The sequence below is a fragment of the Octopus sinensis genome, linkage group LG9 (assembly GCF_006345805.1).
Source record: "Octopus sinensis linkage group LG9, ASM634580v1, whole genome shotgun sequence".
In the NCBI taxonomy this organism is placed as follows: Eukaryota; Metazoa; Mollusca; class Cephalopoda; order Octopoda; family Octopodidae; genus Octopus; species Octopus sinensis.
Genome location: NC_043005.1, coordinates 95871401 through 95885996, shown reverse-complemented (window position 1 = coordinate 95885996; position 14596 = coordinate 95871401). Strand labels below are relative to the sequence as shown.

The 14596-nt window shown below is 34.0% G+C and overlaps 1 protein-coding gene across 4 annotated transcripts in view; it reads right to left on the bottom strand.

Annotated features, from left to right (window-relative positions):
• Positions 1-872: 872 nt before the first annotated feature.
• LOC115215549 (stromal membrane-associated protein 1) overlaps positions 873-14596 on the bottom strand; it is a 150283-nt gene continuing 136559 nt past the window's right edge. For 3 of the 4 annotated variants that reach the window (XM_029784737.2, XM_029784738.2, XM_029784740.2), the window contains 5 exons: positions 13786-13924; positions 11049-11219; positions 5337-5455; positions 4693-4860; positions 873-1790 (listed from right to left, as the gene is read on the bottom strand). In XM_029784737.2, the coding sequence (XP_029640597.1) occupies positions 1623-1790; positions 4693-4860; positions 5337-5455; positions 11049-11219; positions 13786-13924 (765 nt within the window). In that variant the 3' untranslated portion in view covers positions 873-1622. The remainder of the gene's footprint in view (positions 1791-4692; positions 4861-5336; positions 5456-11048; positions 11220-13785; positions 13925-14596) is intronic. The other variant, XM_029784741.2, reaches the window with a different exon arrangement.

Here is a 14596-nt window from a genome sequence, read left to right as displayed (position 1 = left end):
GTGTGTGTGTATATATATATATATATATATATATATATATATATATATATGTATGTATGTATATGTATATATATATATGTATGTATATGTATATATATATATATATATATATATATATATATATATGTATGTATGAATATGCACTATGTATATATATAAATATATGTGTGTATATATATATGTATATATGTGTGTATATATATATATATGTATATATAGTATATATATATATGTATATGTATATACATATATACACACACACACACCACACATATATATATATATGCATATATATATATGTATGTATATGTATATATATATATATAATATATATATATATGTATGTATGAATATGTACTATGTATGTATGTACTATGTATATATATATATATATGTATGTATGAATATGTACTATGTATATATATAAATATATGTGTATATATGTGTGTATATATATGTATATATGTGTATATATATATATATATATGTATATGTATATACATACACCACACACACACACACACATATATATATATATATATGCATACAGATATACATATATATATAAACACACACACACACACACACACACATATATATATATATATAATACATATATATATATGTGTGTGTGTGTGTGTACATACATACAGACATATATATATATATTTATATACACACAGACACACACCACCAGTAATTTACAGACACCTGAAAGAGAACAAAGAGCTGATAATTATTATTATTATTATTATTATTATTATAAGATAAAAGAAAGTTACTAATCAGTCTTTTGGGGATGTATTTTTGTCTGCTGAAAGAATCTAAAGAGCTTGAAACAAAACATGGTGAATAAATGAAATGGTTTTTTCACTTTGTTTGTTGCTGAGACAAGATCTGCTGTTGTATTTATATCACGAAATACAACAGTCCACACGCTTCGCTACATCTACACACTCAAATTCTACTTTCACTACCTTCACAAGGTTGACTTATCCTCCTCACCAACTCCTTCTCCTACCATTTACTTCACAATCAGAATAGCTTTGGTCATTTGTTTTCAGAATCATTTGCTTTTCAAGTAAAAAGATTCTAAATTGTTTTCCTGTTTTGCTTTTTTTTTTTGTTATTTTTCTTTATCTTTTAATTATATTTCCCTCATTCACTTTCACCAGTGAACTTTTCTATTGGTCTGTGTAAAAATTATAAATTAATATTTTATATTATTATCATTAATTATTATTATTATTTTTATGATTATTATTAATTATTATTTTTATTATTAGTATTATTATTATTAATCATTATTATTTACAAAACTTATGTTGAACTGAAAGCCGTATGCCAGCTTGGTTCATTTAATGAAAGGGCAGGAAGTACTGAAGGGATCAAGGAAACACCAAAGAAGGGAATGTTACTGAGTTCTCTCTGGTCATTTCCTTTATTTCCTCCAGCTGCCCATCTACTTCCCATCCACATCTCAGCTATGAAGTCCCAGCTTCTTGCATAACCTAAAAATTGCAGCAAACAGCTGGTTTAAGAGCTAGTTCTAGTTGAATGGGGAAAGAAAATAACAAAAAAATGAAAAATAATAATAATAATAATATTAATAATAATTTGGATCATTGCCACAAGTTAGTTGATAAAGTCTGTCCTGAAGTAGGCTGCATGCCCCAGGGATTACTAGCTTGATTAGCGGGAGCTCCAACAGGTGGCCGTACTCCCATTTGACCAGTGGGTGGGATGACATTTGATGTATTTAAACGCATCGCTGCTAACTGGTGTTGCATCTGTAAGAAAGACGTTGAGAAGAAATTAGTTGTAATGGAAATTTGAGAGTTTTGTGGGGTACAAAAGTAAAATAAGTAAAAGATTTAAATTGAGTTCCTTCTGCACTAAAAACTACAGCGTTTTTTGGCAGACAAGTCAAATTTTCCAGACCAAAGTTTAGTCAAAATGGTAGGTCAACTTGTACTTCAAGATGATTTTGGAGGACCAAAAATTCCATATGAAATGCAACAGGACTTGGGAGAGATAGATGCAATATTTCAATGTTTACACAACATCTTTACACTATATGAGCTTGCATACTGTTCTGTTGAGTCTGGGGAGAGTCATTTTTTTGTGTGCCTTATTATTTAACACACTCACCAGTAAAATAGTCAAGACTATTGAAAAGGTTGCAAGACGCAATGAAAATTTTAAGAAAATAAAAATAAGAAATAAGTGGAAATTTTACTGGTGAGTGTGTTACATAATAAGGCACAAAAAGAAAATGACTCTCCCCAGACACAACAGAATATGCTTCAACACACAAACTCATATAAAGAATCTTGCAAACCAAATCCAAAAACGAAACTTGTATACTAGATAATATGGTAATTCCAAATGAATATCATCCATCAGTATAATGTGCATTCTTTTCTGTTGGCATGGCTACAAAAAGATTATACAACTTAACTATGAAGGGTAATAACTAAGGTCATATCTTATTCCTTCCATATTATACTGTAGACACGTCTTTATGTTACAAGAGTAGCTGTATGTTTTGTCGTCGTGACCCATCTTTCAAACACACACCCATTTCCCTTATATATATCTGCCTACAGTTGTATTTTATTATCTCTCTATTGACTAACATTACATGCATAATGTATCATCGTCATCTTCGTTTAATGTCTGCTTTCCATGCTGGCATGGGTTGGACGATTTTGACTGAGGGCTGGCGAACCAGATGGTTGCACCAGGCTCCAATCTTGATCTGGTAGGGTTTCTACAGCTGGATGCCCTTCCTAATGCTAACCACTCCGAGAGTGTAGTGGGTGCTTTTTACGTGCGACCGGCACAGGGGTCAGTCAGGCGGTACTGGCAATGACCTCGCTCGAATCTTTTTACACAAGCCACTGGCACAGGTGCCAGTAAGGCGATGTTGGTAACGATTATGCTCGAATGGTGCCCTTTTACGTGCCACCGGCACGGAAGCCAGTTGGCTGCTCTGGCTGGGGCTGCTCTTGTATCATAGCTGTTATTTGCAAGTAAGTATGTCTTGGCAGCATGCACAATACTTTTGCTCATTGTTTTAGATGTATAGATAGATGTAAGCAGACACAGACAACTTCTGGCCCTCTGACCTCTTGACCCAGCAGGACACCAAGGCTATGACAACTGAGGTGCAAAAGGGCTGCTCCAGCACTGGGCTAATACTCATTTTTGGCTGAACAGACTAAAGCAAAGTGAAATGAACTGTCTTGCTCAAAGACACAATGCACTGCTTGGTCCAGAAATCAAACTCACAGCCTTATGATCCCGATCCCAATGCTTTAATCACCAGACCATGTGCCTTCACAAATGCATAATGTAAACTACAAAATCATCATCATCATCATCATTTAGCATCCATTTTCCATGCTGGCAAGGTTTAGACAGTTTTGACTGTGACTGGTAAGCTGGAGAGCTGTTAGGCTCCAGTCGGATTTAGCTTGGTTTCCATAGCCGGATTCCCTTCCTAACACTAACCACTCCAAGAGTATAGTGGGTGCCCTCTGCATGTCACTGGCATGGGTGCCTTTTACCTCGCTCTGGTCACAGCTACAATTTCACTTGGCTTTACATGAAAAACAAAGTTAATGTCAGAAAAATTATTAAAACATGGAATAGGCTTTTTTAATCTTTAGGGATCTTAAAAAAACACTTACAATCAAGGTTATATTGTACTATGCAATATACCTATAGATTTTAAGTTATCTTTACATACAATATTTTTGTGAGCAGGATAAGAAAGATAAGCTGGATTAGGTTCAATCCTGTTCTAGAATTTCATCAATGACTGATTATCCTTTTTGCTACATAAAAACCACTGATACTGGTGCCATGTAAAAAGCACTGGTGCTGGAGCCACATAAAAAGCACCCAGTACACTCTGCAAAGTGGTTCATGTTAGGAAGGGCATGCAGCTGTTGAAACCAAGCCAGAACAGATTATGAAACTTGGTGTGATCTCTGGCCATGCCAGCTCCTGTCAAGCTGTCCAACCCATGCCAGCCTGGAAAACAGACATCAAATGATGATGATAATCCATAGAGACACTGTTTATAAATCCACAATTATTAAAGGCAGCAAGCTGGCAGAAACGTTAGCATGACAGGCGAAATGCTTAGTGGTATTTCGTCTGCCGTTACGTTCAGATTTCAAACTCTTTTGTTTTCTTTAACAATTTTTTTTTTAAATGAAAGAAAATAAAGCCTTGTTTAATTGATCCAAACTAGAAAAGTAATAAATGAGAAAGCCAACAGGCAGACAAAAATATTTGTTATTCTATAAGCAGGACAGTTTCTAAACATATAAACAAAATTATTTTTAGATAGATATCCATACTCTGTGTCTTTCTCTGTTCTGCTCAACAAAGCAGGCAACCCGTTCCATATTTATTATTTTTCAATTAACAATCCCATTTCACTTCCTTTATTTTTCTTGATTTAAAAGAATTTCATATGACTAATATTTCAATTTACAGCCAATTTGGGAAATCCCTCCACTGTTGAGTGGTTGTATGTAAAGCTGTTCAGTGCCTTGAGACAGTGATGGCTCAGTTACATATTATGCACTCAACCATTTCTATTACTAACAAATCAGTGATATCACAATAAAAGAAAAGCTGACAATGTTGACTGGATCAATATACAAAATCAATTACCTGTTGCATATTCATTTGGTTCATCTGTGGTTGTGCTTGAGTAGCTGCATACATCCCCATCTGAGGAGGCTGCATCATCATACCAGCTGCTGCTGCTGCTGGCATAGAATTGCTTCCAGGGGCAGTTGCCATCATACCAGTTGCATTCAGTTGATACAAGCCAGCTTGCTGTAATTAAAATATCGGTGGAAATCACAACTAAACTACATTTACTGGGTAGGTCACTCGGTTCAACCAATTATTCATTGAAACTTGTACACATGAACAACACATAACACCCATTTCATTAGAGTGAAACTACTACTACACGCATTGTATATGGAAAATGTGCCCCCCTCACACCAATTTTTGATATATATCATTTATGAAGTAATTATTTTTGATTACTTCATTAATGACAATTATCAATTATTTTTGTCACTGCTTTAATTATTTTGTTCCGGTTAATCTTGCTAATATGAATTTGGGATGAACTGATGTGAAAACAATTTAGTGATTTATTTGTAAAATAATATGAATGAGTTTTAGATTTTGTTGAACAATCCCAGTTTTGAAAATACCTATATTAAAGCTAGTGAATAACCATTATCATCTGATATTAATGTTCAATGAAGGGTTACAAACTTTAAATAATCATAACTTACTGGCATGCCAACTATTCCTGGATTCACCATCCCTGTCATGCCTTGCTGTACAGCCATAGAATTGTTGGCCGGCATTGTTGGCTGAACATTGATTCCTTGGGCTGGCATATACATCCCTCCTGAAAGTTAAAGAAGTTCATGAAAACATTAAATGCTCAGTTTTTACAGTTATGTGAGAAATGATTATTTTTAGTTATGAGCATTTCAACAAAAAGATATTCAGAGTAAAATGAAGGAATAGTTTGAAATAAACAGGTTTAGGTTTCTCTATCTAAACAATGGTAGGTAGAAGTTATGTGTGACACTGTCTTTTGAAATAAAAAAGATGCCAATATTTCTCAGCTTGGCAAATAACTTAGCCATTTATAGGAAAGAATAACTAAAAACAAAATGACCTACATTTAAATAAGACAAAGGAGAAGAAAGAAATGAAATTAAATTTAAGAATGAATTATCCTTAAGTTTGAAGTTATAGAAAAGTTTACCAAAAAGAAAACAAAGTTGATATATCTCAAAATTAGGTATGTGAGTACAATGTGAAAGATGCTGGAAAGAGGTAGCGAAGAGACAGGAATATAACAGGTATCATACAATAGAAGAAGGGAAGTATGGTGCATCTTTGACATGAAAAACTGCAGAGACTATATTTGTCATAAAGAATATACATTTCTCTCATACTTTTATCCATCTTGTAGCATAAAGTTACCCTCTTGGGGTTTGTTGAATTGCAAACTGCATGATGGCCTCACTAGTGCTGGTGGCATGAAAAAAAAGCACCCAGTCCAACCCATGCCAGCATGGAACATGGATGTTAAATGATCATGATGAGGCTGAATATACAGTAATATGTGAGTATAATCAGTTTGATGATAATAGATAACTAATTAGGCGAGCTGGCAGAAATGTTAGCATGCCAGATGAAATGCTTAGCTGCTATGTTCTGAGTTCAAATTCTGCCGAGGTTGACTTTGCCTTTCATCCTTTCAGGGTCGATAAATTAAGTACCAGTTTTGTACTGGGGTCAATATAATAGACTTAATCTGTTTGTCTGTCCTTGTTTGTCCCCTCTATGTTTAGTTCCTTTTGGGCAATAAAGAAATAAATAGATAACTAATTTATAGTTATACATATGTAATGTAAATAAAAATGTTTCAATGCCAACAGGTTACAACCATTTACTTGGTCTTAACTATTGTCTGTTTATGAGTTGCCACACTGATAACCTTTAGCTTCCAGTGGTATCGGACATAGAAGTCATGAAATGTATACAATTATGCTTTAGAGCAAAGGCTTCCAAAGAGCATTAAGACAGTTCATCCTTGGTTAGTATTTTAAGTGAGAAAGTCACTCGGGTATTTCCTTCAGCTATTCTGGCTTCAGATTGTAATGTTTGTTTTTGTTTTAATTCAAACTGTATACATGAAGAACAACAATTGTTTAACTCTGGGAATTGAATTATTGTTATAAGCGGAGTTTCTTGGAATGTTTTGAGCTGGTTTTGCAGTATGAAATGTAAATAAATGAAGATGATGATTCCAGAGATCTAGGAAAGATAACAATGAGAATAACTTATAATATCAAAAACAAGTAGTTGGCCACAATGGATACAAATAAATATCAATCTGAAAAACTATACCCAGTGAGAAGAAACCAAGCCCCAGCCCTGCTACCATAAAAAAAATAGAAAAGAAAAATACTCAAGAGATATAAACAAGTCCATTAGAAATGTGTTAGACAATTACAATTCTAATAAAAAAAGAAAAAAATGTATTGAAACTTTGCTAATCAATCTAACTTGAATATCTCAATGTTTTTTGTTAAATTTGTCTTTTTTGCTCTTGATGAATTTTTAGGTATGAATATTCATCATCACCATCGTTGTTTTAATGTCTATTTTTCTATGATTTCATGGGTTCATATAAGCCCTCACTGAGGCAGAACTTGCTACAGCTGGATGCTCTTTCCATTGTCAACCATCGCCTATTTCCAAGCGAGGTAATATTTCCCCTAGTCTACTGAATAGTACAGACATTCTTTCACAAAGAATTCAGACCTGTGACATCATTGGTATGAATGAGGACTCGTTTATTGCAATCAGCACACACATCAAGATAAGGGGAATACAGACCTTCTCTCTATCTCACACACACACCATGAGCTTTTAGTTTCTGCCAAGCAAATGTCACTCACAAGGTGTTGGTCAACTTACATCTATAACAATGGATACCAGCTGACAGTGTCAATGCAGTGAAGTGAACCTCTAATCACATGGCTTCAAAGCAAACTTCTCAACCAAACAGTCATGCCAAAATTATTTTTGTTTTACTTTAGTTTTTTTCCCCATCAAGTATTAATACATAAGTAATCATAAATCCCATTTCTATATTACAAGGCTTTATTCTCAATGTATCATTTTATGTACATCTCTCTGCTTTGATGTGTTAAAAGAAAAAAAAAAAGGAAAGAAACTGAGGAAAAAAAGGAAAGAAACTGAGGAAAAAAAAAAACAAACTAATTTTGTGCAAATAAAGATTTTATCTTAAGAGTTTCACTGTTTCCTTTTCCTTTTGACATTCCATTCAAATTCATCTCAATCTGAATAGAAAGAGGAAACTTTTATTCTTTTGTATCAGTTCAGTACCATGGTTAAGCAGCACCTAATAACCTGTTGCTATTCTAACTTGGATCTTGGCAATGAAAAAGTGGAAACTTTAAAATATTGCCAGAAATGTGAGAGCATTAGAAAAATGTCTTGCAGTATTTCTTCTGACTCATATATATACATATATAGAGTGGGGGGGGGGGAGAAAGAGCAGGGAGATAAAAGAATATACTACACCATTTAGAAATGGAACCCAAAGAAGAAACATCAGAAAATTTAGAACTCTTACTAATAACTTTTGCAGGCTGGAAGTCATTCAGTTTGGGATAATTTGGAAATTCATGCCTATTCCAAGGACATTAGTAAGGTGAAGCTGAGATGCATGAAGTGGGAATCGAAACCGGGCTGCAGAAGTCATTCCTTAGGAACTTACAGCTTCTCAAAGAGCTCAAAATACAAAGACCCTTTTTCAAATCCCAGAATGAGTTTTGATGTAACTGTGTACGTTGCCATCCATTAAGCAATATTGTCATATCTCTTTTGAGAAGGGTGTCCAGTATGAAGTTGACATTCTACCCAGTAATTGTTTTAAAAAGGGGTACAAGAGTAAAATTTTCAGGGAAATTACTGTAGTCAGTTGAGAATTCAATCTAGCATATTAAGGTGCTTATTTTATTGATCTAAGTCACTAAAAAACACATTGACCCTTGTCATCATCATCATCGTTTAACGTCCGCTTTCCATGCTAGCATGGGTTGGATGAATGACTGAGGGCTGGCAAACCAGATGGCTGCACCAGGCTCTGATCTTGATCTGGCAGAGTTTCTACAGCTGGATGCCCTTCCTAACGCCAACCACTCCGAGAGTGTAGTGGGTGCTTTTATGTGCCACCGGCACGGGGCCAGTCAGGCGGTACTGGCAGTGACCTTGCTCAAATCTTTTACACATGCCACCGGCACAGGTGCCAGTAAGGCGATGCTGGTAACGATCACGCTTGAATGGTGTCTTTTACGTGCCACCAGCACAGAGGCCAGGTAGCCGCTCAGGCAATGATCACGCTCGGATGATGCTCTTAATACCCTACTAGGACGGGGCTTGAGTGCCAGTAAGGCAACGCTGGTAACGATTACGCTTGAATGGTGCCTTTTAAGTGTCACTGGCACTGAAGCTGGTTAGCTGCTCTGTCAATGATCACACTCATATGGTGCTCTTTGCATGCTGCTAGCACGGACGCCAGTCATCGAATTTGATTTTGATTTTGATTTGTAAGTTTTGAAATTACAAACAAGGAATGGAGTGAACTAAATGAGTCTATAGTTCTTTTTTTTTGCATTTGGCAGAAAATATAAAAAAAAAAAGTCAAAAATAAATAATTGTGTTTAGAAAACAGAGCTAAATGTCATCTACAGAGATAGCATCTGTACTTATCAGTAAGAATAGAATAATGCATGAGGTTTATAAATGTGCATTTACAGATATATATTAATAGCAAGCATGCACTAAGAGGTGTGTGTATGTGTGTATGTTCATATAAGTTACTGATTAGGATTTTAAGATAGATAGTATTAAATCTTTTGAGACCATATTCCTGTTGAAATACACTACCCTTGGTTCAATTCATTTGACAAATAACGAAGAATTTAATGAAATAATTTTGTTATTAAGCTGGTATTTGAAACATAAATGAGCATGAAATTTAGATGGAAAATTTTAATTTCGATAACTTTGAGGTCTCTGTGTAGTAAGCTAAATTTCCTTCAAATCATACCCTAAACTCTGAAAGTTTGTAACATAGAATAGGGGTGGTCTCAGGTGGGTTGGTAGCAAAAGAGTTGAACAGGTCTTGCACGGTATGTGACAGATATAAATTCCAAGTCTTATCAGTATAATTGTCATTTTTATTTTAACCTCAGATTTGGTGTTTAGAAATGTTTAATAAATATATTTCATTGTGCTTGCTATCATATTTGAAGATATTTTTATAAATTCTTAAGTAAATAAACAAAATCATTTTTTCTTTTCTCTATTTTATGTCTCCATGACAACATGGTTAGAGGATTGTTTGGTAAGTTTTGAACATTGCTTATTGTTGGAATCAGCATGATACTATTCCTTCAGCTAACTTCTTGTCTAAGAAAGAAGCACCTTATCCGACGGTCAAACTGAGGTAAGCAAAATAAGGCATCTTGCCCAGACATACAATACAATCCATACTTTGTAAGTACACATGTTTAATCTTACTGTGAAGTTCAAAAGAGCACATTATTCAATCTTTACAAAGTTTATACATGATTGACTGAAAGAGCACAAGCATACTCAGTTATTTTGAGTTGGAGGAGGTTCTAATAGGAACTGAAACTATGATTGTTCTGTTGCTGATCATAAGTGTTTAATTTTCTTTCTGACCATTTTAATTTCACCCCACATGAGATCATCCATACTAAAGTGTTCAGATTAAGTTAAAATCTTAATAAAAATCTCATTACAATATAAAGGAATAACAAGAGATTTCAGTTGGTCAACATGTTACATAACATAAACCAATATATAAAGCTAAAGAGATTTTATTAAACTCTTCTCTTTCATTATATAGAAAGTTATGGAAGACATCTAGGCAGTCTACTCATTAAAATTTTAATCAGGAAACTGTTGACTTGAAATGACTAAGTGTGTTTATGGATTACTGTAGGCATGGCTGTGTGATCTAACATATAATTAACTTTGTGGTGGAACACAATAGCTGCAGTAGTAAGGATTGAACTCATGACCATGTAGTCAGTAGTCTAGTGCCTTGGCTGCACGAAAACGAAGTATATGTGATAAAAGATATCACAATAGAACATTACTAAAAACATCTAATTATAGTTAGGTAAAGAAGAAAAAAAGAAAAAAGACAATGCAAATGAATTAGTTGAAAGTACAAGGATTAAGGGAAGAAGGTAAATGGATGTGAACCGGATGAGTTCAAAAGTTCATTGCAAACTAGAATTATTGTAGATTGGTGTGAATATGTGAGAAAGACAAAATAAATAAATAAATAAAGAGTAAAATATAGAAAGCCATTGCAAGGAAGCACCATCAAAATAGAACCCAGTCACCAAAAGATGTACCTGGAGTGGTTGTGTCTGTAAACAACTTGTATTGGTTGACAGGTTCAGTATTGGGCTGCTGAGCCAAGAACATAGCGCCTTGGGGAGCCATGCCAGGTTGGCTAAACATTTGCTGACCACTGAAGAAGGAAGGCACTTGGCTGTAGGCACCCCCTACAATAGGACTTGCAACTATATCCAAACAATGCAACAGGGAGAATAATTTTAGTCATTTCATCTCTGCTATTAATATATTCAAAGTTATAAATATTAAACAATTATATATACTGATTTGATAATTACATGCTTGTCATAATAATAATAGCATTCAATAAAGCCTTGTAAGCACTAAATTTAGTGCTAATGGACTTTAATTACTTTAGAATTGCTTCATTAAAATATTGCAGTTAGCTTGGTAAAGCCTATATATCCAGTACTTGTGTCTATTTATACAGCTATAATGTGAGTGTGTATGAATGAATATCTATGAATGTCTCATGCTTTAGTGCAATGAATAGAGCAAAATTACTTGAACTTTTGTGATCAGAAGCATCAGCTAAAAAAGCATTAGCTTCCAACAAAGGAGAAGATGGGAGCTGTAGCACTGATGCTGTTCCTGTGAGCATTATTAGTAAGACAGCTACATTTGAAAATTGAAACTGAACCCCAGAATGGGATTATCGGGAAGCCACATTTTGATTAATGGCTGTTAAATTTGTGAATTACTATCAAACACATGTATGACTTCTGTGCACAATGTGTAATTATAGTAGCATATTGCAAATAAGTTTGCTGTTACAAACACTATTGGTTAGAGACAGACTTGGCTGGTCTGCTGTTGAAATTCAGTGCCAATCTCCTTCAGAACCAAGACAGATTGAGATAGAAATGTCACATTTTCCTTGTGTCTACTACATAATACAAAAGATGTGCTGTGTGCAGCAGCTTTTAAACAGGCTTCTTGTTTTCCATTGTAATTCGTTAAGCACTCTACTACTTCAGACATTTTCTCACTTAGCAAGTTGATTTGTTGTTACAGTTACATATTGATGCTTTGAAGTGTACAATTATTCCTATTAATTTTATGTATCTCATTATTTATATCATCAGTACAACCGTAAGCCTAATTTTAACATTATTGCGATATTTGTGATTGATGGGGGAAATGTTTCCAGAACAGCTCAAAGAAGTTAATAGCAATGTTGGTTACTATACTCAGAACCTTTCTGCTGATGAGGAAAGGCTTAGAATTTTGATTTCTATATAATAATTGCTTAGTTTCTATATGGGTGGTACTTCCAAAGAAGCATTTTGTTAGTTGTATAACACAATAATTATGTTACAGTGGTATTGTGTTTATCTTTATAGCCCTTATATATTATTACACATCAGTTTTTATTTATCAAGAATAAGCAGTAAGCATTTTCTTTTCTGTGATAGCAGCAGTACGTTAAGATAACAAACTGTGTTAAAAACTGATTCTTAATTACAGAGTAACAAGTAATAGAAAACATATAAAGCTAAACGCCTGGTTTGTTCATTCTGAGTCATCAGCAAGATTTAGAATGACATATTGAGACCAACAACAAAATCTTGATTTTGTGTCCCTCAAACATTTCCAATCATTAGAGCAATCACGTTCTTTCTAGATTTTTTTTCTAACTTTGGAATACTAACCAGCTCCATTGCTAAATTAGAGAGAGAAAATGGGCTATCTTAGAACTGACACTTGTCTACCAGGTCATTATTTTACTGAGAATGTGTATCTTCGACAGAATGAGTTATTCCTTAATTCTACAGTTTAGTGCACACTACTGAAGGATACAAGAGTGGAGTGGGTGGTGGTGATGGTGGTCACTATCAGGATAAAAACTGATATTCAGCCATTGAAGCAAGTCAGTTCTATTTCTGATAAAGATTAATTAAGATGTTGTTTTATTACTTAATTTTTATACACTTCTAGGGCTAAAATAAGTTTAAGCAATATTAAAAAACACACAAAAGCAACTCAAAAGTAAAGGTAAAAATATAAGCAATCAAATTACAAGTCAACAAAAATTGAAAAAAAAAAGACAAAAAATGTTTGTTGTTCAAATTGAGTTTTAAAACAAATAATATTAATTGTAATTATCTAATTATTCCAGTAACATCAGCAATAATAACACAAAGGATAAACGATGGTTAAGAGATTTCACAATTAATCAAAATGCAACATTTATCGATATTACTCCATTTTACAGCAGGTAGTGGTAGTTGAAGTGTATCCATTCACACATATATATAAGTACATTTATTTCTTTAAATTTGTTCTTCCATGAATCAACATGAAAGCTACAAATACAAACATCAGCATTTCAATTTTCATTAAGTAATTTTATGATAAAAAAAAAAGTAGTTTCTGTAGAAATCAAAACTGAGGTGACACATTTTCTTTTTCTCAATAAATTCATTAATATATTTTGTCTGTGACATATTGGTATTAGTGACATAAGAAACAGTTTGTCCAAACACCATAACTATTCCCTTGAAATAACAACAGAAATATTTCCTTTAGGGAACAATTTCTCAAACTCCAAACATACATATACTTGTTCATCCTCTCTACAGAGGAATGTGAATCAGAGAAATCGGAACCAGTTCGCTGTCTGGTGATAAAGTTTCTGGAGTTAGGTGAAGAGAAAGTGATTCCATCTCAGTAATGGTAAGTAAAAAAGCTGAAGAAGGTAAAAGTTGTGAAGAAAAATTTTGCATGCTATACCTGGAACGCCGAAGATGTTCTGTTGCTGGGGAGTTGAAGATCCATACAATGCCATTATGGATTCTTTCGTGGTCTTATCATTACCACTCTTAGCATCAGAACTGGCACTGGTGAAAAGAGAATCATCAAATGCTCCATTCTGGAAAGAAACAGTTGTCTTAGATATTTATGGACTAACATTTAAATGATCAAGGAATTCATACCTTCCAAGGTTAAAACTAAAGTATGCTGGAGCCAAAGGGGGAGGTTCTACATGTTTACTTAGCCTGAAAGAAACTGAAGGTAAATTACCTTCAAATCACACTTTGCAGGTTTAAATAAGACAGGGAAATATTACTTAATGTAGCTTTCTTATGCACACCTCAAAAGACAGGAGAGTGATAGTTGGAATAGCTTTGGTCATAAATTTGCTCATTTGCTATTGAATTGAGCTAAACATGTATGTATAGTTATTAGGTCACAGTCAGTCTGCAAGCCCAAAGATATTACATAAAATAGTCATATCTACTTGTATTTTATTTGATCTCCAAATATTATAAGCCATCACCTTTAGATAGACAGACCTATTCACTATCAATATTGCAAAATAACTTTTGTTATGTATAGATATATTAATTTTCCCTTGGTTGTATGGCAGGAGGGATTTTTGTTGAAGCAATTATTTTTACAACTGACTGCTCCTCTTGTCCCTCAATAGCTCATGTTGTGGAATGAGCTCACTACCAATCATATGGAAGTAGAATTGTGCACTTCTCTCCAGATTGCTCAACTGAATTCCACAATTAAGTGCCTTAACAATAGTAATGTCCAA